Below are 25,057 nucleotides of genomic sequence, written 5' to 3'. Positions count from 1 at the left end.
GTGCACACACATGCACATGCTTCTCTCTCTCTCTCTCTCTCTCTCTCACACACACACACACACACACACACACACACACACACACACACACACACACCACTTTAGCCTCTGGCAGCTGAAGCCACACTATGAGCAACAGCAGCAGTGCATGGTGGGAGTGGCAATTGGGTAGAGATTAGGAGGAGGCTGGGATGGGAAGGCGGAGGGGTAGCCGGGTAGGGGTGGGGGGACAGTGAAGTGCTGCTGGGGACACTCAAGGATGAGGTGGGGAGAGAAGGTAGGGCAGCTAGGTGCAGTCATGAGTTTAGACAGAGATCAGGGGAGAGGTGGGGGGGGGGGGGGGGGGGGTAGCGGAAAAGAGAGAAGCAAAAAAGACTGGGTGCAAAGGGGCTGGATGGGTGAGAAAAATAACTAATGTAGGCTTAGGCCAGGAGGGTTACAGGAACATAGGATATGTTGCAGGGAGAGTTCCCACCCGCACAATTCAGAAAAGCTGATGTTGATGGGAAGGATCCATATGCCACAGGCTCTGAAGCAGTCACTGAAATGAAGGATGTTGTATTGGGCAGCATGCTCAGCAACAGGGTTGTCCACTTGTTTCTTGGCCACAGTTTGTTGGTGGCCTTTCATGTGGCCAGACAGCTTGTTGATTGTCACGCCCACACAGACTGCAGCACAGTGGTTGCAGCTTAGCTTGTAGATTACATGATTGGTTTCAAAGGTAGCCCTGCCTTTGATGGGATAGGTGATGTTTGTGACCGGATGGAATAGGTGGTGGTGATTGGAGAATGTATGGGACACGTCTTGCATCTAGGTCTATTATAGGGATATGAGCCATGAGGCAAGGCATTGGGAACCCGGGTTGTATAGGGATGGATGAGTATATTGTGTAGGTTCAGTGGACGGCAGAATACCACTGTGGGAGGGGTGGGAAGGATAGTGGGCAGGACATTTCTCATTTCAGAGCATGATGTGAGGTAATCAAAATGGTGAGACTTTGGGATGTTGTGGGAGACTGGAAAGATAAGGCATGGGAGATTTGTTTTTGTACAAGGTTGGTAGGATAATTATGGTCTGTGAAGGCCTGGTATATTTTGAGACGTACTACTCGTCATTGCCTATGTGATGGCCCTCGGTGGCTAGGCTGTATGGAACAGATGGCAGCTGTCAAATTGGAGGTATTGCATGTGGTTAGTAGGTTTGATATGGACAGAGGTACTGATGTAGCCATCTTTGAGGTGGAGGTCAAAACCTAGGAAGGTGGTTTGTTGGGTGGAGTAGAACTAGGTGAAGCAAATGGGGGAGAAGCTGTTGAGGTTCTGGAGGAATGTGGATGGGGTGTCCCCAGCCTCGATCCAGATTACTAGGATGTCATCAGTGAACCAGGTGGGGGGTTTAGGATTCTGTGTTTTTAGGAAGGATTCCTCTAGATGGTCCGTGTATAGGTTGGCATAGTATGGTGTCTGGGGGTGTCCATAGCCATACCCCAGATTTGTTTGTAGGTAATGCTTTCAAAGGAGAAGTAATTGTGGGTGAGGATATAGTTGGTTATGGCGACTAGAAAGAAGATTATTGGTTTGGAATTCGTCAGGCGTTCTGAATGGTTGTGCTCAACAGCAGTAAAGCCATGAGCATTAGGGATGCCAGTGTAAAGAAAGGTGGCATGTAAAGCAATGATCAGGGTACTGTGTGGTAAAGGGACAGTAAGTGTGGAGAGTCGCTGTAGGAAATGGTTGGTATCTTTTATATAGGAGGATAGGTTCTTTGTAATAGGCTGAAGGTGTTGGTCTATGAGAGCAGAGATTCTCTCAGCGAGGGCACAGTGACTGGCCACAATGGGGCATCCTTGGTGGTTGGGTTTATGGACTGGAGGAAGCATGTAAAAGGTAGGAGTGCGGGAAGTGATAAGGATGAGCAGAGAGATGGGCCTAAGGATTTAAGAAGAGACTGGAGATCCTGCTGGATGCAAGACGTGTCCCATACATCCTCACACCACCACCTACTCCAGTACTGTCACAAATATCACCTATCCCATCAAAGGCAAGGCCACCTGTGAAATCAGCTTGTATTCCACAAGCTAAGCTGCAATCACTGTGCTGCATTCTATGTGGACTTTCTGCGTGAATGGCCACCGACAAACCGCGGCAAAGTGACAAGTGTACCATCCTGTTGCTGAACATGCTGCACAACACGACATCCTTCATTTCAATAACTGCTTCAGAGCCTGTGTCATATGGATCCTTCCCACCAACACCAGCTTTTCTGAACTGTGCAGGTGGGAACTCTCTCTGAAATCTGCAATATATCCTACATTCCCATGATCCTCCTGGCCTCAACCTTTGTTAGTCATTTTTCTCGCCCATCCAGCCCCTCCACTGTTCCCCTTCCAGCACTACACAGCCCTCATTCCATGAATGCACCCAATCTTTTTACTTATCTCCTTTTCTGCTACCCCTTCTCGCCCACCTCTCCCCTGCCCTCCATCTAACTTCCTGATTGTGCCTAGCTGCCCTACCTTCTCTCCACCAGGTACCTGTGCACGCCCCAGCTGCCCACCCCATCCTCTCCTTACCCCTACCCAGTTGTCACTCCCATCACATGCACTGCTGCTGTTGCTCACAGTGTTGCTTGAGCTGTCAGAGGATGCAATCATGTGCGTATGAGCAGCATTTTCATGTGTGTGTGTGTGTGTGTGTGTGTGTGTGTGTGTGTTTGTGTGTGTGTGTGTGTGAGAGAGAGAGAGAGAGAGTTGGCTCAGGTGGTCATACTCTCTCAAAGAAATTTCAGTTACCATCTCAAGCAGAAAAGAGGAGTGGTCAAAACATTGGTTGGCTGAGATAAAAGAATCTGTGAACTGCAGTAGCAGAACTATGAGTAGGGACCGGAAAATGTAACATCTATTTTTGGCAAGATACATATTTTTTTCTTTCTTTTAAATGATTAGCTGCACTAATATAAAATGTTTTCATGCTACATGAGGGAAGATGAACAACACCTTAGTTCTTGAAGGACTTAAAGAAAGTGCTGATTGTGAACTTATTGGCAGGACTCTCTGCTTTTGCAAAAACTTCCAACACCTTTTTGTTGTAAAACCCCCTTTGTTTTCTCTATCTGGTAGTATTTAAGTTTTCAAGAATGGTTGTTCTGTTTAATAGCAGCAGCATTTCCCCACCAGTAAACTGAATTTGTCGCTGAGTTAAACTGTTTCTTGGCTTTTCCCGACCAATTCAATGAGTACAAAATCTGCAGATATGAATTTTGACCTTTAGTGAGCATTCATTGCTGTGCAATCCATTTTTAACAATGCTACAGACTGAAACTTAATATATATTAATGACTTGCCATTCTACCGGGTAATCAAAAAGTCAGTATAAATTTGAAAACCACAAAACAATGTAGATAGAGAGGTAAAAATCGACACACATGCTTGGAATGACATGGGGTTTCATGGGGGAGGAGGTGTTCACAAAATGTCCAACACATGGCGATGGCGCTGGACAGCAAAACGTCAGTGACTGCGCATGACCATCATGTATAAAAAGAGCTGTAATGAGAGTGAGAATTAGATGCGCCAGCAGTTGCAGCATGTTGACGTTACCTGAAAAGGCGCTTTTAGTGAAGCTGTATTATCAGAAAGGGGAATGTGCTAGTTCAGTGTTACGATCCTATCGCCATAAGAAGGGGATTTGAATGGGTAAAGGTCCGTTGACAAATGCAGTTGTGGCGAGAATGATTTCGAAGAGCGAAGCCACGGGTTGTTTAGGCGATAGACCCCATAGTGGCCGACCGAGCACAAGGCATAATGCGGCTGAGACAGCTCAGGAAGAAATGGAGACTGTAGCAGGTTCATCTATACATGGGTAAGTCAGCGCTCGTGCAGTCGCACGTCGCACCGGCATTCCATACACTACTGTTTGGTTGGCACTGAGGCGTACCCTTTGATGCTATCCGTACAAAATCCATCGGCATCATGAACTGTTACCTGGCGATTTAGTGAAGCGGAGGGCATTTGCGGTGTGGGCATTTCAAAAGATGGCAGAAGATGACGATTGGTTGAGTAACGTGTTGTGGACCGACGAAGCTCATTTCACACTCCGAGGGTCTGTCAACGCCCACAACTGCAGAATTTGGGTTACCAAACATCCTAGAACTGTCGTGGAAACTCCATTGCACGACGAGAAAGTCTCAGTATGGGTTGGATTTACCACATCTACCGTTATCGGGCCTTTTTTCTTCGAGGAAATGCGTGATTCTGGTTTTGTAACTGCTACCATGATGGGTGAAAGGTACGCCGATATGTTACAGAATTGCATCATCCCCAACTTGGCTGATGAACACCTGCTGGAACGTACAATGTTTATGCAGGATGGCACTCCACCCCATATTGCTAGAAGCATGAAAGATCTCTTGTGCACGTCTTTTGGTGATGATTGTGTGCTCAGCCGCCACTTTCGTCATGCTTGGCCTCCCAGGTCCCCAGACCTCAGTCCATGCGATTATTGGCTTTGGGGTCACCTGAAGTCGCAAGTGTATCGTGATCAACTGGCATCTCTGCTGAAAGCCAACATCCGACGCCAATGCCTCACCATAACTCCAGACATGCTTCACAGTGCTGTTCACGACATTATTCCTCGACTACAGCTATTGTTGAGGAATTATGGTGGACATATTGAGCATTTCCTGCAAAGATCGTCATCTTTGCTTTGTCTTACTTTGTTATGCTATTTATTGCTATTCTGATCAGATGAAGTGCCATCTGTCGGACATTTTTTGAACTTTTGTATTTTTTTTATTCTAATAAAACCCCATGTCATTCCAAGCATGTGTGTCAATTTGTACCTCTCTATCTACATTATTCCGTGATTTATTCAGTTTTCAAATTTATACTGACTTTTTGCCGATGATACAAGTATAGCTACCACACCCAACAGACAAGAATTAACTGATGAAATTGTAAATGATGTTTTTCAGAAAATCATTAAGTGGTTCTCTGCAAATGGGCTCTCATTAAACTTTGACAAAACACTGTATATACAGTTCCACACAGTAAATGGAATGACACCATTAATAAATATAGACTTCGATGAGCAATCGTTAGCTAAGGAGAATATTCACAATTTCTAGGTGTATACATCTCCGTAAATTAGCTTACCATGCCTATTTTCATTCTCTGCTTTCGTCTGGCATCATATTCTGGGGTAACTCATCATTTAGTAAAAGAGTGTTCATTGCACAAAAGCGTGTAATCAGAATAATTGCTGGAACTCATCGAAGATCATCCTGCAGACACTTATTTAAAGAGCTAGGGATCTTCACTGTAGCCTCACAATATATATATATATATATATATATATATATATATATATATATATATATATTCACTTATGAATTTGTTATTAACAATCCAAACGAATTCAAAAGTAATAGCAGTGTACATGGCTACAACACTAAGAGAAAGGATGATCTTCAGTGCTCAAGGTTAAATCTAACTTTGGGTCAGAAGGGGGTAAATTATGCTGCCACAAAAGTCTTTGGTCACTTACCTAATAGCATCAAAAATCTTACAGATAGCCATATAGCATTTAAAAGGCAATTAAAAGAATTTCTTAATGGCTACTCCTTCTACTCATTAGATGAATTTTTGGATGTAGCAAGTGGGTAATTCCCCTCCCCCTCACACACACACACACACACACACACACACACACACACACACACACACACAAATTAAGTGTCATGTTATATTTTGTGTAATGTAATATCTTGTATAGACATCTTTTATTAACCTGACACGTTTCACATCATTACAAAGTGTCGTATTCATGATTTATGGAACAAGTACTAATCTAATATAATCTAAACAGACAAGCACAGAAGTAGAACCTAACATACGGCCATCTTTTGAGTTTTAGCTAACAAACACAGTTACACGTTTTTTTGTTGTAAAATGCTACGTCCCATGGCCGAGTACTGCTACGTTGCCTTACGCTGTGTATATCTTCAACCGACCATTCAACTGTCCACAGTTGGCATGACGCCAAATCACTGAGCGCATCGATACATTGTTACGTTTGTACACTTTTCATTTTGGAAACAGTTTCTTATGCACATTATCTTTCAAAGTTGGGCTTTGCCAGATGATGTACAATAGGAGTATCTGAAAATTGGTTACATTTTCGATATTTATATGAAGAAAATTAAGCTATTTGAAACTACCTCTGATAAAATAGTTCATCAGGAACAATTCCCTATGAAATAGCACCTATTAGGTAATTTTGCATTTTCACATTTTGAGGCACAATTTGCATCTATTTCGCATTTATTGCAAAATGTGAATTTTTCCAGTCCCTAACTATGAACTTGTCATTTAAGAACTTATGTTCTGCTTATGAGTATTCCACCAAGTTATTGTTTCCGTTTTATGCACAGTACTTCAACAACCAATCCAACAGTCTTCCTCAGGTGCTGTGAGTTTTGCTGTTATGTGTACTCACAAGACCGGTTAGCACCTGAAGATGGCTAGATTGGTCGTCAACACTTTGTGCATAAAAATTGGAAATATATCATTAAACGAATGTATCAAGAAAACCTGAGAGATCGCATTTATAATTACTTTCAGAAGAAACATTTACTCTGGCAATGAGAAACATAAGGCTCTACACCCTAAAGATCTGCATGTTCTAGTGAAAAAGAACCAACTGAAGGAAAAGTTTTCCTCCTACTTATAAAAACAGTCAAACATCGCATCAGTGGAGTACTAAACACATGGTATGGACACAGTGTTTAAACCAACAGAAATGTGCCCAAATATTTGAACACTGTAAAAAACTTAAATCCACCTCTTGCACAATAGGAGTACATAAAAGTCCTTGCACATGCAATCAAGTGTATATGGTAACTAAAAAGAACAGCATTAATATCTGATTTAAGGAGCAGACAGCAATTGTCAGATGGGAAACGAGAACAATTTACCAGTAGTTCAAGCACTAGGACCAGGGAACAACTGAAATGATTTCTGTGACACTGTCATTTCTTCTAGACCCAATCAATGCTATGCTATGACATATAGATTAGATTTACTTTCATTCCAATTGATCCGTAGTGAGGTGGTCCTCCAGGATATAAAACATGTCAGAAGAACAATAATACATGACAAATATTTACAACTGAAACAAATAAGCTAATGTAGCTTCCACAGGTCCCAAGTGGAATGATCGTCTTTTTTTTTTTTTTTTTATGAACACTATACGAAAGAATCATTTTACAAACACTCATTAACTAAGATTGCATTAATGCACTGAATTTAAAATTTAAAAAAAGTTTTTTTATTTATAAGGTAATAAACATATAACAGAACTACTAGAATATTTATTGACAATGAATACATTACTGCACAGAAATGGTGCAGAAGTTAGGCTGTACACACACACACACACACACACACACACACACACACACACACACGCACGCACGCAAATCTGTTGGTTCTGCTGAGAAATTCATAAACTGAATTTCATTGGTTGTTAAGCTTTTTATGGCTGCTGGCAAGTTATTGACAATGTGTGTTCCTAAATAATGCACACCTTCTTTTACAGGAGAAAGTGGCTTTAAATCCTTGTGAAGATTATTTTTATTTCTAGTAATGATTCCATGAATTGAGTTGTAGGTTTGAAAAAGTGATAATTTTTTATGACACATTTCATTAAGCAAATTAAGTTATAGAAATTCGAAAGCAAAAAAACAACTGTAACACAAAAGAAAATTATTGAAGTTGGGCAAGTTGGGTGGCTTAGTACTAAACAATGTGAACAGTACAACTGTTGCCCACTACAAGCTACAAAGCATGCATCAGTACTACTACACGATTGTTGAGTGGATACATATAAACAGTTCTGCTGGCTGAGGTTGTCCGAGATTGTTCTGGCAGCTGTTATAGCTAGGGGCATGAAGACATTATTTTATTTTATTGCCAAATTCGGTGTCAATTTTTTGTTATCTTTTGGCAAATTCAGTGCTATTTTTTGGGTTCCGTAACTCAGTCAGTAAGAACAGAACCCTTATGGGATCACTTTGTAGTCTGCCTGTCTGACTGTTTGAAACCCTTTACTTCATGAATATGTAGACACACAAAGTTGAAATACACACATCAAAAAATGTTTTGCATCACTTCTGTTCTGAGAGTTCCGAAACCTGTACAGAAAATTGGAACAGAAATCAACATAAACAGAATTTCTGCCCTTTTTATTGCTCATGAAAACCACACATTGCATGTCGTACCACCAGACTGCAAGACCTTCAGAGGTGGTGGTCCCGATTGTTGTACACACCAGTACCTCTAATACCCAGTAGCACATCCTCTTGCATTGATGCTTTCCTGTATTCGTCATGGCATACTATCCACAAGTTCATCAAGGCACTGTTGGTCTATATTGTCCCACTTCTCAACAGCGATTCGCCATAGATCCCTCAGAGTGATTGGTGGGTCACGTCGTCCCTAAACAGTCCTTTTCAATCTATCCCGGGCATGTTCTATAGGGTTCATGTCTAGAGAATGTGCTGGTCACTCTAGTCGAGCGATGTCGTTATCCTGAAGAAAGTCGTTCACAAGATGTGAACAATGGGGGCGCGAATTGTGGTCCATGAAGACGAATGCCTCACCAATATGCTGCCGATATGTTTGCACTATCAGTCGGAGGATGGCATTCACGTATTGTACAGCCATTACGGCACCTTCCATGACCACCAGCGGCGTACGTCGGCCCCACATAATGCCACTCCAAAACAGCAGGGAACCTCCATCTTGCTGCACCTGATGGACAGTGTGTCTAAGGCGTACAGGCTGGCCGGGTTGCCTCCAACATGTCTCCGACGATTGTCTGCTTGAAGGCATATTCGACATTCATCGGTGAAGAGGATGTGATGCCAATCCTGAGCGGTCCATTCAGCATGTTGTTGGGCCCATCTGTACCGCTTTGTATGGTGTCGTGGTTAAAAGATGGAAATCGCCATGGACATTGGGAGTGAAGTTGCAGCCTATTACGCACAGTTGAGTCATAACATGACATCCTGTGGCTGCACAAAAAGCATTATTCATCATGGTGGCATTGCTATCAGGGTTCTTCCAAGCCATAATCTGTACGTAGCAGTCATAAACTGCAGTAGTAGCCCTTGGGCAGCTGGAGCGAGGCATGTCATCGACAGTTCCTGTCCCTCTGTATCTCCTCGATGTCCGAAAAAGTTTGCTTTGGTTCACTCCAAGACACCTGGACGCTTCCCTTGTTGAGAGCCCTTCCTGGCACAAAGTAACAATGTGGTCGAGATCGAAACGTGGTATTGACCGTCTATGTATGGTTGAACTACAGACAACACGAGCTGTGTACCTCCTTCCTGGTGGAATGACTGGAACTGATCGGCTGTCAGACCCCCTACACCTTATAGGCGCTGCTCATGCAGGGTTGTTTACAACGTTGGGCAGGTTTAATGACATCTCTGAACAGTCAAAGAAAATGTGCCTGGCTTACAATATCCAGAGTCAACATCTATTTTCAGGAGTTCTGGGAACTGGGGTGATACAAAACTTTTTTTGATGTGTGTGTGTATATGTCACACATTAAAGTCTACAGTCCTTTGATGGTGTAAAAAAGTGAAGGACCTAAGCCAATGGTATCAAAAGATACAGCCATTAAGTAACATATTTTGATACTCACAAACTCGCTCATTGAAACCTATAGAGTATTTATTCATAATTAAGTTTGTATGGAACTGTTAGCGCGCGAGTCTTTCTCACATCTGGCCAATATTTTTGGCATAATCTATGTTTTTTTGCCAAAGCAGTGTAATTCTTTTTATCAAATATGGTGTACTGTTTTGAGCAAATTCAATGTCATTTTTAGCCTAATCTGGTGTTCTTTTGTCAAATTCAGTGTTTTTTGTGTGAAATTCGATGTTATTTTTCCAAGTTCGTTATCTTTAACCACATTTGGTATTATTTTTGGCCCAATTCCATGTTTTTTGCCAAAGCTGGCATTTTTGGGCAATTTGACATTTTTTTGCCAAATTCAGTATTTTTTTGGCTAATTTGGTCTTGTTCTTGGGCTAAATTTGATATTTTTTGCCAAATTTGTTGTTTCTTTTCTGCCAATTCCATGGATTTTAGCCAAATTTCATGCTTTTTTCCAAATTTGGTGCTCTTTCACTGTCACATCAAAATTCAATGTGTAAGAAATGAACTGTTATTTTAACATAATACATGAACCTTAGCCTTGAGGAAATTAGAAGTCAATATGCAGTTTTAACATTCAATAATTATCACTATGAATATCAGTAAGCTACCATTCTCAGACTTACAAAATTTTTACATGGCAAAATTATAAACTTCACAATCTTGTACAAACGCCCGATTTTGCATTATTTCGCTGAAAAGCACTACTCAGATTATTTTTTTATTTATCATTATTTGCTTGTCTCTAGTTATAGCCCCCTGATGATTCCAGCACTGGGACATGAAATGTTAGGCAGAGAAACATGCTCTTGACCACAGCCTAGGTTCATCAAAACAAAAATTACTAAAGCACTTGCCAAGCGTCATTTATCACTGTAATTTTAAAATTTAGTATTGTCTAGTTATCTTTCTTGAATTCTGTGCCTGTATCACCAAGTGAGTTGCTGGATGTTTTGGAGCCACCAGTAAAAATAATATCAGTGAGCACACATTTTGTGCCGAATAAACCAAATTTTGTCTAGGGTTCCTTCTTGATAGAACAACTTCATGATTATAAATGAAAAGTGCAATACTCTGAAGAAACAGTTCTGTAGTGGCATATGCAGTAATTTAACTAACATAGCCATACAGCTCCTACAGCATAACACAAAAGCAGACAACAAAGATTGAAAAACCGAGTAAAAAAAAAAGGAGAAAATTGAGGAAAAAATTAGAACAGGCAACCAATTACCTCAAGCTGTAAGTTGTGTGGCAGGTTAATACATATAATATGCCACATCAATACTAGTAAAACACACACACACACACACACACACACACACACACACACACAGTATTGGGAAAGGGTAGGCAGGTGGTTAACATTGATAAATTACTCTGTTCTTAATTTTTTTTCTATTTTGGACCTACAATGTCCTATAGGAGACAGACGGAGAGAGAGAGAGAGAGAGAGAGATGTGGGGTTGACTGGAAGGGGTAACACTCCGGCGTAGGCAGGGGAAGAATGGATTAAAAAGAAGTGGGTAAAGAAAATTGTGATGGCAAAGAAGAATGAAAGGGGCACCTAGGAAGGGGGTTGACATAAAAATGGTTCAAATGGCTCTGAGCACTATGCGACTTAACTTCTGAGGTCATCAGTCGCCTAGAACTTAGAACTAATTAAACCTAACTAACCTAAGGACATCACACACATCCATGCCCAAGGCAGGATTCGAACCTGAGACCGTAGCGGTCGCTCGGTTCCAGACTATAGCGCCTAGAACCGCACGGCCACTCTGGCCAGTTAGGAAGGGTAGGAAGGGGATTCACAGAGGTATAGCATACAGGAGATGCATACTGCAAGGACAGTGTGTGTGGGGGGGGGGGGGGGGGGCACACAATATAAATCAATCAACAGCAAATAAATTATTCCTCTACAGTTCCACATTTGCATCCCCTTAGTGCCTAAGAAGTGGCCTGCACATAGTCAAAATCTATGTACTTACCATGGGAGTCAGAAGCAGCAGAGGTGAAATCTGGAGGTGGCTCCTGCTGCAATGATGACGGAGGTATACCTCCAATTACTGGCACTGCCTGCCCCATTGTTTCAACCGAAGGTGATGATGATGATGTTTGAACAGCAACCAGTGGAGGCTTCATAGGCTGCAAGTTAGGTGGTGGCCTATGAGGCGCAAGAGGCCTCAAGTTACTGTTTATCTTGTTATATCCTGTTGCATTCTTAAAGTTATTAACAGCAGTACGTAGAAATCTATTAGGAATAAGTGTATCTGGTGACACATCCTTTTCTTTACAGTCAGGACATTCATGCTCTTCTGACTCCAGGAGTACAGTACGGATACCTACGAAATTAAAATATGGTTTCATTACACAAACATATTCACTGTTGTATAAAAATTTGAAACTCTCACGACACACAAGAAAGTTTCTCCTGCGAAAAATACTATTCATCTGGCAAAGTATTATGAATATTGAATAATGACACCTACTTGAAATCATAATAGATTATGAACAATAACTGAATACTCCCTTTCTTCAAGCATTGCTCCACCATTTTAGATAAGCAAGTTTAGGCAACAGAAATGACATATCACTGCCAGCAAAACGCAGGCATCTGGCTTCAGACCAGCCCAAATAAAACAACTCAGAATGTACTCTGCAAAGAGCATAAAAATCGAACACTACCATTCAATACTTTAGGTGACACTGGTAACAGACTATCTGGTTAGTAAACAAAATTATCTTTACACTGACATTGTAATAACTTGTGTGTCTAAGAAAACCAGATAATCATTTTTGCTATATCTTTACGTCAAACAAACTTCCTTCCATTTCTCAAACAATGAAAAATACAGGATGGAATAATGACAATATTAGAAAAAGGACAGATTGCTACTCACCATGCAGCGACAATACAAAGACTGTCAAACAAGTAACCTTTTGGCCACAAAGGCTTTCTTCTGAATTACACACACACACACACACACACACACACACACACACACACACAGAGAGAGAGAGAGAGAGAGAGAGAGAGAGAGAGAGAGAGAGAGAAACACATGATAGGTGTCAATGCAGCCAGACACCAGTTCCGTGTGTGTGTGTGTGTGTGTGTGTGTGTGTGTGTGTTTGTTTCTAATTCAGATGAAGGTTTTTTTGGCTGAAACCTTACTTGTTTACAGTCTTTTTGACATGCCTGTCTGCAAATCAACACGTAGCATGGTATATGGTGGGTAGCAGTCTATCCTTTTCGTAATACTGTAATCTATCCTTTTCGTAATACTGTAATCTCTCCATTTCTCTGTTTGGATGAAAACACAATTTTATAGTCTTTTATTAACAATGGCTTTAAGTTAATATCCTGTCCCATACAACACAATAATAATGTAATTTACTTTACTGAATGTTTGTAGAAACAATATTTTTAATATATCATTAGAACTTTTTTTCACAAATAACAATATTACATAATACAAAGTCAATTTTAAAAAACCAATTGGAGTTGCACGAAGCATCATAAAATCTTAGATTTCCAAAATTATTTAATGACACATGTATGTCAGTAGTTTGTGACGTATAAACAGATGTGCTGGCAGTGTTGTTGTACTTAGGTGAAGAAAATATCAAACCCAATAGAGAAACTTTTGACACTGAATGATGTACAAACAAAAAATTTTTCTCCTTTTTTTTAATCTAATTTATAATCATTCACACTAAAATCTTTACATACCAAAGAGCTTATTAAGGGGACTGCACCCTGCCTATCTAACCCGTGTTAATTTAGGCACATATTTGACCCATTTCTGAAAAAACTATTTGATGCAGGACCTTAACATGTTTACTGTATGTTACATGATGCTAATAGAGTCAACTGTACTAATATCTATTTTCTCCATTTTATAGTTTTGAAGAAATACTTTTTTAAATTTATTAACAAAAAATATTAAGTTTTTCTGCAGAAAATATTTTTTGTGAACTTCCTAATGGGGAAATATTAATGAATGTAGTACCAGAGGTGGCTTTATATGTTATGCAGAGTCTCTGAAAATTTCATTCATTTATCTATGATAGTTTCTGATATAATGTGCCATATGTACTGAAAATTTTATGTTTGCGGGAAATTAACTTTAAAGAAAAAACTTCTGAAATTCGTTACTTACAGTTAATTAAAACTGTCCTGCTGCATATGATGGCCCTTCTTTGGCCTCTAGCAGGTCATCCAGCTTCTTTTTCACCTTCCTGGATGTTTGTCTTGCTTTCTTGGCCATATTAGAGGCAGATCTGTCTGCATCGGCTATCCTCATTTTTCCGCAATGTTGCAGCCCATTGATCATATTTTCACCAGGATTAATTCCCAACTTTTTCAGTACCCAACATTTTCCAATATTAATACAACTGAATGTAATGACAGCGTCATGAACTCCTAGTTTCGTTATATGCAAGCATACAAATAAAGTTTTAGGAAAGCGGTTCCAAATTATGCTGTTGAAACATTCATTTGGGTTGTGTGTCTGCCCATGCAGACATTTCCTTAGAAAGCCTGGGTGAGCTAAGTCTCTGAAAATAGGTTTAATTGCTGTAATAACAGTAGCACGAAGAGAATGCTGGTGAGAATAAGATTCTCCAGTTGCCCGAACCCTATTGTATTTGCACCATGAATTTTCTCCTGATGGACACAATCCATGACATGGCTTATCATTACTAAAGGACTTATGGAAGAATATGGCCCAAACATCTCTCTTCATTGTCTCCAAATTTTCTTTATTTCTCCTAATTGCCTGCCCATAGCATACCTGCACGTTTTCAATTTCAGTTTTAGCTAACAGACCCTGTCTGGTCAACAATTATCCATCTTCTAATTTTTTCCTCTGATATCAACAGTTAGTTTTCTCAGCCTTGTTCCCAAACGTTTTTGAACAAGGCTTACACATTCTGTTTTGTTAATAATGGCATCTCCATATGGCTTAGAGTTCACCACATTGTTGTATGCCTTACTGTCACCATCACCCAAATATTTGGTGTACCGTACGCCTCTTGTTTCTACGGAGCGATGAAATGTTTGTTGTACTCCATGAATTTCCATACCACCACTTGTTCCTCTAAAATTAGCCACACAGTTGTGTTCTTGATGTTCACTGACTTTACAACATTTGCAATATTTGGACATTATCTCCACAACTAGCACTTTACTGGTGTCTACACTTGTGGCAGTCACTACTCCACTCAGAGAAGTATTTCCCCTTTTCTGCCAACTTCCATCAAGTGCAACTGCAATATCCGAACATCCATCGTTTTCTTCCACTGCTTCCCTAGCAGCCAGTTTCATGCTTTCCTCGCTGACCTCACATACAGCTTTCTCTAATATGGCAGTCAGTTTTTCAAATTTATTTGGTGGTTGATGTAAGTTCATCACTGAACAAAATGCTCTCCCTGTAGCCATGCCCTTGCCAATGGATTGTAAGGCTTAAACTAATCTAGTATTGATTTCATAAGGGTCACTTGCATCTGGTTTTGAAGAACTCATAAATGAAATCACAGCTGAGCATTTAGTGCAAATTAAATCCAAAGCAATTGCTAGGCCTTTTCTCCCACTGGCACTCTCACAAATTTTCACACTCTGTGACTCACCACACTGTCTACATTGTACAAATTTAGAAATTACATCTGATAACACTCTCAAATTTACAATAATGTTACTGCACCCCTTGTCACTTACAATAAATTCGTTATAACTCTCTTGAAATGGTGAGAGCTTCTTTGATGATGCACTTGTTGAAGAATTACAATTAGAGACATCGTTTCCACGCAACATAACCTCTTGTACAGAAAGCGTTCTGAAGATGTTTCCTATAAATTGTCGTTTCTTAAAAATGCCGTTATGTTTAGTCATCTTCAATAAACACAACAAAACAAACGTAAACAAGCACTCCAAATGTAAGTATAACAACTACTTGAAATCGCACTTTAACAGAACTAACCACGTGTTTGAAAGCGTGTTGTTTACAAACAGCAGAAACAAAAGAATACCAATCGTTGCATTCCCAGGATAGCCAACACAACACACTCGGGAGTAAAAAAACAAATTCCTAACGTGCAATGTAGGGGATATAAAGATCTAAAATATATGCAGAAAAGTGGGCGACAGCAGAAAAGTGGGCGACAGCAGAAAAGTGGGCGACAGCAGAAAAGTGGGCGACAGCAGAAAAGTGGGCGACAGCAGAAAAGTGGGCGACAGCAGAAAAGTGGGCGACAGCAGAAAAGTGGGCGACAGCAGAAAAGTGGGCGACAGCAGAAAAGTGGGCGACAGCAGAAAAGTGGGCGACAGCAGAAAAGTGGGCGACAGCAGAAAAGTGGGCGACAGCAGAAAAGTGGGCGACAGCAGAAAAGTGGGCGACAGAAAAGTGGGCGACAGAAAAGTGGGCGTGGCACATAAACACACGTGGTAGGAAAGTGCTCTTTAAATGTTCGAAGAAGGAAAAAAAAACAAAAAAAAATCCTTTTCAGAGTACTTGAATAAAAACTTAATCTATTGAAAGATGATGAAAACTGAAAATCGAGGCCCCCCCCCCCCCATACCCAGGGTTGCTGTTTTTATTTCAAATAAAATACCCATAAACGACAATCACAATAGCAATCCTTAACACTCTTTCAGTGTCACTGAACTGTGAACATACTAACCTTATTTTCGTCCGACATTTCCGCTGGTATTTTAGCAACACTTCGTACTGCGAAAACGCAAGTTTGGTACTGCAAAGAATAGCGCGCCTGTGTCGTCTGCTAGCTGCTTTGTGTTCGTGGCGCTGTGCGCGCTGCAGTGCGCATGCATGGATGTGCGGCCACTTGCTTTTGATTGGCTTGAGCAACGCAAACCGACAACAGTGCTTCGGTTCTCTAGACCCAAACGGTACCGCTACCGAAATGCATACTGAATAATGCAGGGACTCTAATTTGAGTACTCGACCGTCAACTGCTCTTGAGTACCGAAACGATTGGCACAATGGTGGAAAGATACAGAATAGGGCCCCTGGTCTGAACTCAAAGTAATTTTTCTGGTCATGTTCTTCCGTCTATAATTGTTTCTTTTCCAGTTCTTTCCTTTTACTCTCGTTTAACCCCTGCCCTCTAAGCTTCATAATTTTTCCATCTTTTTAGCTCATTTAACATACTCCTACAGCCATTTGTTTCACATCTGAAACCTCGTTTTATAATCTCATCCTACACTAACAACACATTCATCCCTCTCATTCTCCTTTGATATAAGTTCTTGAATTAGTTCTCTTGTAACTTTTCTTATATTCTAAGCCTTATCATTCTCTTTACTTCCTCCTGCTAGTAGGAGCCCCTAGCAAAATGTTGCACCTTGGAATATATTGTCATTTGCTGTGTGTGTGTGTGTGTGTGTGTGTGTGTGTGTGTGTGTGTGAGAGAGAGAGAGAGAGAGAGAGAGAGAGAGAGAGAATCATACTCAGAATGACAAATGCAACTGTGCAGTCTGCACATCCACTGGTCCCACTCCAATCAATCCAGTGTGTCAGTATGATGAATAAATTTACTCTATCCTCAAACCAAACTTTCTACTAGTTCAGAAGAAACACATTGAGTAATGCTACTAATTATACCAGCCAAAAAGATAGAAGTCAATAGACTCACATTCATCACAAAATGAATTGCCACAACATGGTATCATGACAGCATCTGTTAGCAGATCTTTACAAACAGAGCATTGTAAATCTTCTGGTATTTCTGGTTTCTGAACAATAGGTTCTGGTTCATGCTGAAATGGTGGCTTCTCTTTCTTCCCTTCCTTGTACGCCTGACTGCAATGAAAATAACATTATTAATACTGTTAACATAGGAGAACATTAATACAGAAAATAACACTGGACCCGGACAACTGAGAAAACAATAGAGAGATTGATCACCAGGTCCCACCAATTTCATCCAGTAACATCTCCTCTTTTTCATGTCCACGATTTCTATAAATGACACTACCTCGTAACAGAAAGTGACTTCTAGGAAACACTGGTGAACACAATTTACTTACATCATTTTATACTGGATTTTAAATATGTATAAATATAGGAATATTATACAAACTTCCACATTTGGATAAATTATAAGTGTTTGATTAGATAAAATGTTTGATTATTTGCACTTCTTGGGAGATGCAATAAATAATGGATGTTTTGACAGGTCATATCATCATTGTTTCTTTGCACAGTGTTGTCTATGGTCAAGGAAACAATGATGAATTAGTTACAACGTTCAACTGCCAAGAAAGGTGCACTGTGTTATCAGAATGTCTAACCAAATGATATAAGTGTCATTTGTTAGGTGACAAACTTCAAATTTGCCTTTGAGGGGATGCAGTTACAAAGTGAGAGTCTAAGTTGGGCTTACTTCAGTTCACCTTCTGTATGATCATAAAACACAAAAATTCCACTTTCCATAAAAGCTCTAAGCTCTGTGGTATAAAGAAATATTAAGAGAAAACAGGTTGTTAAATTTCTAACATTGGGAAGAGACTCGTACAACTGGTGAAACGAACACTCATAATAGTCCTTCAAATGAACTACCGTAAAAGGAAAGGTCATAACCTTTACCTCAATACTTGAGAGCTGGCACTGGTACATTACTGGACAAAAAAATGATATGACCTTAAACATAATCAAGTGGCCAAGTAGAGCAAATCTGCAGTTCGAAATTTGTGAACTATATGAACTGCCAATTCTTTCAAAAGGATATACTCTAGAACAAGGCCGGCCACAGTGACCCAAAGTGCACACATGCAATGTGTGCCGGCTGCAGGCAGGCCAAGGCCTGGCCAGGCACTCGGCTCTGCTCAGTCCTCCTCAGAAGTACTTGGTACAGTGCAATATTTCATTTAGCACTCCGATGCACCAGTTTTCGGTCAGCACAACTATTAGTTCAGCAGAATTGTGATGTCAGCGCTGTATAACCTTAGCTACTTTTTCATGATATGAACGAATGGGAATGAGAAAAGAGAGGGATGAGAATTCTCAATTCGCCTATACGTGACAGGTACTGCATATTTGCTATGAAACGAAATTCCAGTATCATGCAGAAAGGAAAGATTTAGCTGACAATGAAGCAGCAAAAAATTACAAAGATCGACAGATGGGATTCACTGCACATCAAAAAGCACTTTGTGTTAAATTTGCAGACCTGAGCTGGTGAAGAAATTGACAATACGAATACACTCCTGGAAATTGAAATAAGAACACCGTGAATTCATTGTCCCAGGAAGGGGAAACTTTATTGACACATTCCTGGGGTCAGATACATCACATGATCACACTGACAGAACCACAGGCACATAGACACGGGCAACAGAGCATGCACAATGTCGGCACTAGTACAGTGTATATCCACCTTTCGCAGCAATGCAGGCTGCTATTCTCCCATGGAGACGATCGTAGAGATGCTGGATGTAGTCCTGTGGAACGGCTTGCTATGCCATTTCCACCTGGCGCCTCAGTTGGACCAGCATTCGTGCTGGACGTGCAGACCGCGTGAGACGACGCTTCATCCAGTCCCAAACATGCTCAATGGGGGACAGATCCGGAGATCTTGCTGGCCAGGGTAGTTGACTTACACCTTCTAGAGCACGTTGGGTGGCACGGGATACATGCGGACGTGCATTGTCCTGTTGGAACAGCAAGTTCCCTTGCCAGTCTAGGAATGGTAGAACGATGGGTTCAATGACGGTTTGGATGTACCGTGCACTATTCAGTGTCCCCTCGACGATCACCAGTGGTGTACGGCCAGTGTAGGAGATCGCTCCCCACACCATGATGCCGGGTGTTGGCCCTGTGTGCCTCGGTCATATGCAGTCCTGATTGTGGCGCTCACCTGCACGGCGCCAAACACGCATACGACCATCATTGGCACCAAGGCAGAAGCGACTCTCATCGCTGAAGACGACACGTCTCCATTCGTCCCTCCATTCACGCCTGTCGCGACACCACTGGAGGCGGGCTGCACGATGTTGGGGCGTGAGCGGAAGACGGCCTAACGGTGTGCAGGACCGTAGCCCAGCTTCATGGAGACGGTTGCGAATGGTCCTCGCCGATACCCCAGGAGCAACAGTGTCCCTAATTTGCTGGGAAGTGGCGGTGCGGTCCCCTACGGCACTGCGTAGGATCCTACGGTCTAGGCGTGCATCCGTGCGTCGCTGCGGTCCGGTCCCAGGTCGACGGGCACGTGCACCTTCCGCCGACCACTGGCGACAACATCGATGTACTGTGGAGACCTCATGCCCCACGTGTTGAGCAATTCGGCGGTACGTCCACCCGGCCTCCCGCATTCCCACTATACGCCCTCGCTCAAAGTCCGTCAACTGCACATATGGTTCACGTCCACGCTGTCGCGGCATGCTACCAGTGTTAAAGACTGCGATGGAGCTCCGTATGCCACGGCAAACTGGCTGACACAGACGGCAGCGGTGCACAAATGCTGCGCAGCTAGCGCCATTCGACGGCCAACACCGCGGTTCCTGGTGTGTCCGCTGTGCCGTGCGTGTGATCATTGCTTGTACAGCCCTCTCGCAGTGTCCGGAGCAAGTATGGTGGGTCTGACACACCGGTGTCAATGTGTTCTTTTTTCCATTTCCAGGAGCGTAGTAAAATTTCTGGTCATGCACATGATTCCATTCTCAGTTGCAACGGTTTTCAATGGAACTAGAGTATGGTGAATTCATATATCATTGAAAAGTACGTTGGGTAAGTGAAGAGGCATCCCTGGAACACCAGATCATATCTGATGTGATCTGGGCTGGAACAATTTTTCAATTTATAACTCGCTATTGTTGAATTTGTGAAAGGAAAATGGAGTGCAGGTACAAAAAGTATAACATACAGAATGTATGTGCAGAATTCGCTTTTTAAGCATACCTGACTGTACACTGTACACTGTCCATAGTGCAAGGCAACTTCTTGCCAATTTGATGGAGATGCTTTTAAAAAGAAAATCACGTTATAGAAGGGACACATACTGACACAGACAGTCCCAAAAGTTCACTGCATTTAAGAAAACCTGAGGTTTAAGTAATTCACTGTGGCCTTGAAAGACCTACAAGGATAATTTTATAAATATTTTGTGCTCACTGTGAATCTTACATCTGTTCTCCCAAAGCTGTTTTCGAGATCATTTGCTGTTTCAGCTGAAAGTGCCCCTGTGCATACGCAGATTTAACTTATTTTCATGAATAGTGATTCCAGTGTTAATGACAAATCTTTTCACATTAAAACTGTCCAGGACGTCAACACTGCTTTCCTTAGGTATAGTTTCAAAGTTTCCATAATGAGGTTTAAAAGTGCTACAATATTTTGGCTAACATATCTGTGTGAGAGACCTTTTTATGAGTGTGAAACTAAATAATATATGGCAATGACCAACCAACAAAACCTACCAAATCTCAGGATAGCCAACAGGGAGTTTGAAAGGGTGAGAGACTTCAAGTACCTTGGATCAATTATCACTGAGACAAATGACACTGGCAGCGAGGTGAAAGTCAGAATATCAGCAGGTGACAGATGCAATTTTGCCGTGTTACCCACGCTTAGGAGTTCGCTTCTATCACGAAAATCCAAAATCCTCATTTACAAAACAATTATAAGACAATTTTTTATGTATGGTGCCGAAATCATGACTGTAAATGAGGAAAGGATCCTTAGCATATGGGAGAGAAAGGTGCTACGTAAAATATATGGCCCAATATATGATCAAGAAGTTTGGCGCATTTGTACAAATGCATAACTACAACACCTTTTTGAAGAACCTGACATTGTCACTACCATTAAAATAAGAAGACTGCAGTGGGCAGGGCACGTGGTCAGAAAGGAAGAAGACAGAGCACGTAAGAGGATTTTTGATGGCAAGGCTGGGTGCAGACGGCAAAGGGGATGCCCCAGAAAGAGATGGGTAGATGGAGTTGAAGAAGACATGAAAAAGCTGGGTGTTTGAGGATGGAGATGGAAAGCCATGGATCGGATAGAATGGCAGGATATTGTCATGCAGGTCAAGGCTCTTCATGAGCTGCAAAGCTGAGGAATGGTACTAGTAGAAACTAAATAAGTCATGATTACAGGGCAACTTGAGCGTGAAACTCTGTGAAATGGTCTGCGTTTGTCCATTTGCTGACAGTTTGTACCAGATAAAAATTATATTCTCTCTTTCACACACCAAAAATAATTAAATAATAATGAAACTTTGTTTTGTTTGTGATCTATGGTGTTTAGAAATGTGAAACATAAAACCAAGCAGCATGCACTGTGACTGGATTGCCATTGAAATGTGGCACAGTACCCCCTCTCTCACACTTAGTGTGGCATGGCAGTGGGGGTAAAGTGCAGTGAGGCTGAGCCAAAATCTTGGCCGCTCCTGCTCTAGAACAATTATATGGACAAGACTGGATTGTTTTACAAGTGCCTTCAGGGGCAGACCTTCATTGTCAGACAACAAACAACATGACATTCCTTCAAGTGTTCCAGAAACAGTTTATATATCATAAGAATCTTCAACAGACAATGCTAAGTCAATATAAGAAAGCATGTATAAAACAACAAAACTGGAATAACAAGAGATTCTGGAAATTACTCTGAGTACTTGTAGCATTTGTTAATTTCTCCACGGATTCCTTACCCTACATAATCTTCCTCTCCACAGCAGAGTGTCTTCTGATCTGAAATTTCCTGACAGGATAGGACAAATTATCACAACATTACTCAAACTCTAATCCTTCCCTTTTGGCGGTAATTCTATTACCAAATACTCTATCCAGGTTAAACACTGCTGAGAGGTACTGGCAGAAGTAAATCTGTGAGGCCAAGTCTGCTTGGCTAACTATACCGGTAAGAGCATTGCCCGCAAAAAGCAAGGTTCCAAGTGTGAATCCTCGTCGGGCACACAGTTTTAATCTGCCAGAAAGTTTAATTCCCTAACCTGCTTCTCATTTGTTTTTTAAACTCTAGAAGAGAGACGTAGAACTACAGCCACATCAAATGAAACCCCTACGAGTGAAAGCAGCCACTTCTGCATAACTGTTCAGCAATGGATGTGTTCACTCCCTTTGTTCTGAAGGGGCTACTCTCGCCATCCAAGCTGTGCACTTCATCCATCAGAAGCAGTTCTATCAGTTGTTTATGCACCAGTTTTCACTTTGGTTCACCTAACAGAAACTACTGACTCACTGAATTATTGGTCACACTGGCACAATCTGGTAATACAATTGTTTGCACATTCAATAGCTGTTCCATTCGTGAGCAGGCTTCAGCTGTCAAATTGTACACCCCTACTATGCTGTGGCTGCTCACAATGGATCCCCCACCAATACTCCTGCCCCCTCGCATAGTGTGCAATCTGAGCAGGTACAAGAGAAGTTATTTTGTGCACACTTTACAAGAAAAGACAGTTCCTTCACCATTTCACCATATCTGACTCGAGATGACCATCACGATCTTTTTCTTCTTTTCACATGTACCGCTCCAGTTCTCTATCTTTTAAAGTTTAAACCCTTTTTAACCTTCCCCAATCAATTCAAGGGTAGTGTCATGTATTTTTACCTGGGCATGTTAGCAGTATTAATACTTCCATTTCCTGAAGGTAAGTACTGGCCAGCATTCCATCTCCATTTTACAGTTTTCTCGAGTGAACTTCCCTTTTAATGTCAAGTATAAAACTGCACTTGAAACAGCCTGAATATGTATTCAATATAAACATGAGGCAGAAATGCTGGAAAGTACTTACCTTCAGAAATGTCAGTACTCCACACACACACACACACACACACACACACACACACTTAAAAAACTGATAGTTCCAAAAGTTAGGACACTGAATGTATGTTTATGTGAGTACATCACAGTACTTTCATTGCTCCTGTGAGTACATACTGGCCAGTAATTATGCTTCATACTTTTATGATTTTCCGGAAAAGTATCACTCACTTAGAAATGAGAAAGAAAACAGCAACTCAACTGGTAAATAAAGCTTGGTGGTGCAGTGCATTCGTATCTGAAACAACCTTCTCTGCTTACTCAGACCCCAGGTTTTTATGTTCCATCCTTAATGACCTTAATATCAGTGGGACGAGTGCTAACCTCCATTTAACTACAGCCAAAAAATGTGAACTACTCAATAATAAAATGAAATGGTGACATCATCACTGAGGTCTTGCAATCATATTACTTTTATCAGTATCAAATATTTTGCATCTCATCAGCAACTTTTTTTTATCAACATACATGTCAATGTAAACATCAGTTTCAAAATCAGCAGTCTGAAGTCTCATTATAGCGCACTTCACACTGATAAGGTATGTATGACAAAGAAGATTGTGCCTAAGGCATAGAAACTGGTCATATGTTAATAAAAATACTTTGGGTTCGTAAAAGAAACAAAGAAAACATCATTAACACAGAAATTTTGTTACGGTTGGTTTTCAGTTGAAAAGTAGTTTTCCATACAAAGGCTCTTCTGGATATTCATCTATTGGGATTTAATTTTTTTAAATGGGAAGAGAGTAGCATTGGCTTTTCTAAAAGAATAACATTCATTGCTTGCTGACAAGGTATTCTTACCTTAAACTGGTAGCCTAAAAGCTAGTTATACCTCTATGTTGTTATGTGTGTCTATGCAACAGAAAAGATAAATGCATGTAACTTCAACTAAACCAACTGCTGGGATTAATGTCTCAACACAAACAAAATTTTATACAGTTTAGATGAGCACTCACTGATCTATTGCTGGTACAGCAAAATGTCCTGTTGGTGTCATCATGGCTCCAGGTACACTTGGTCCCTCAACTGGAACCATAAAACTACGAGGAATGCCAGTACTCTTTTTTATTTCAATTGGTTCCTGGAACAAAAATAGTAGTTACATCCTGAACTTCAAGATAAAACAGTACCACCAAATCTGAAGAATGATTAACCAAAATTACCAAGTTTGTGCCTAAAGGACAGTTCTTTATCCAGTGCCCAGGCTGATGACATTTGTAACAACGATAATTTGAAGGAACTTCCCCCATCTGATTTGCACCACGAATTTTCATGTAGCTAAAATAAAGCAATAAACAGTATGAATCATCAATGCAAATGGCTTTAAAATAGAACTGGAGAAAGAAAATATAATTACAGGACTAGATAAAAAAAAGAAAGAAACCAGCACATAATTTCAATTTCAAATAGAGTTAGCAATAATCTTTGAGGATATAATACACTGAAGAGCCAAAGAAATTGGTACACCTGCCTAATATTGTGTAGGACCCATCCTAGATATGCTCGATCATGCTCATGTTTGGAGGCCAGCAAATCAGAA

The 25,057-nt window shown here is 41.0% G+C and overlaps 1 protein-coding gene across 5 annotated transcripts in view; it reads right to left on the bottom strand.

The window, feature by feature from the left end:
- Positions 1-25,057, bottom strand: part of LOC126163168 (E3 ubiquitin-protein ligase RBBP6) — a 382,937-nt gene that overhangs the window by 233,512 nt on the left and 124,368 nt on the right. For all 5 annotated transcript variants that reach the window (XM_049920115.1, XM_049920119.1, XM_049920117.1 and 2 more), the window contains exons 7-10: positions 24,681-24,795; positions 24,474-24,598; positions 17,369-17,535; positions 11,707-12,060 (exon numbers count right to left, since the gene is read on the bottom strand). In XM_049920115.1, coding sequence (XP_049776072.1) covers positions 11,707-12,060; positions 17,369-17,535; positions 24,474-24,598; positions 24,681-24,795 — 761 coding nt within the window. The remainder of the gene's footprint in view (positions 1-11,706; positions 12,061-17,368; positions 17,536-24,473; positions 24,599-24,680; positions 24,796-25,057) is intronic.

Source organism: Schistocerca cancellata, chromosome 2 (assembly GCF_023864275.1).
Source record: "Schistocerca cancellata isolate TAMUIC-IGC-003103 chromosome 2, iqSchCanc2.1, whole genome shotgun sequence".
Taxonomy (NCBI): domain Eukaryota; kingdom Metazoa; phylum Arthropoda; class Insecta; order Orthoptera; family Acrididae; genus Schistocerca; species Schistocerca cancellata.
This window is presented reverse-complemented; position numbering and strand designations above follow the sequence as displayed.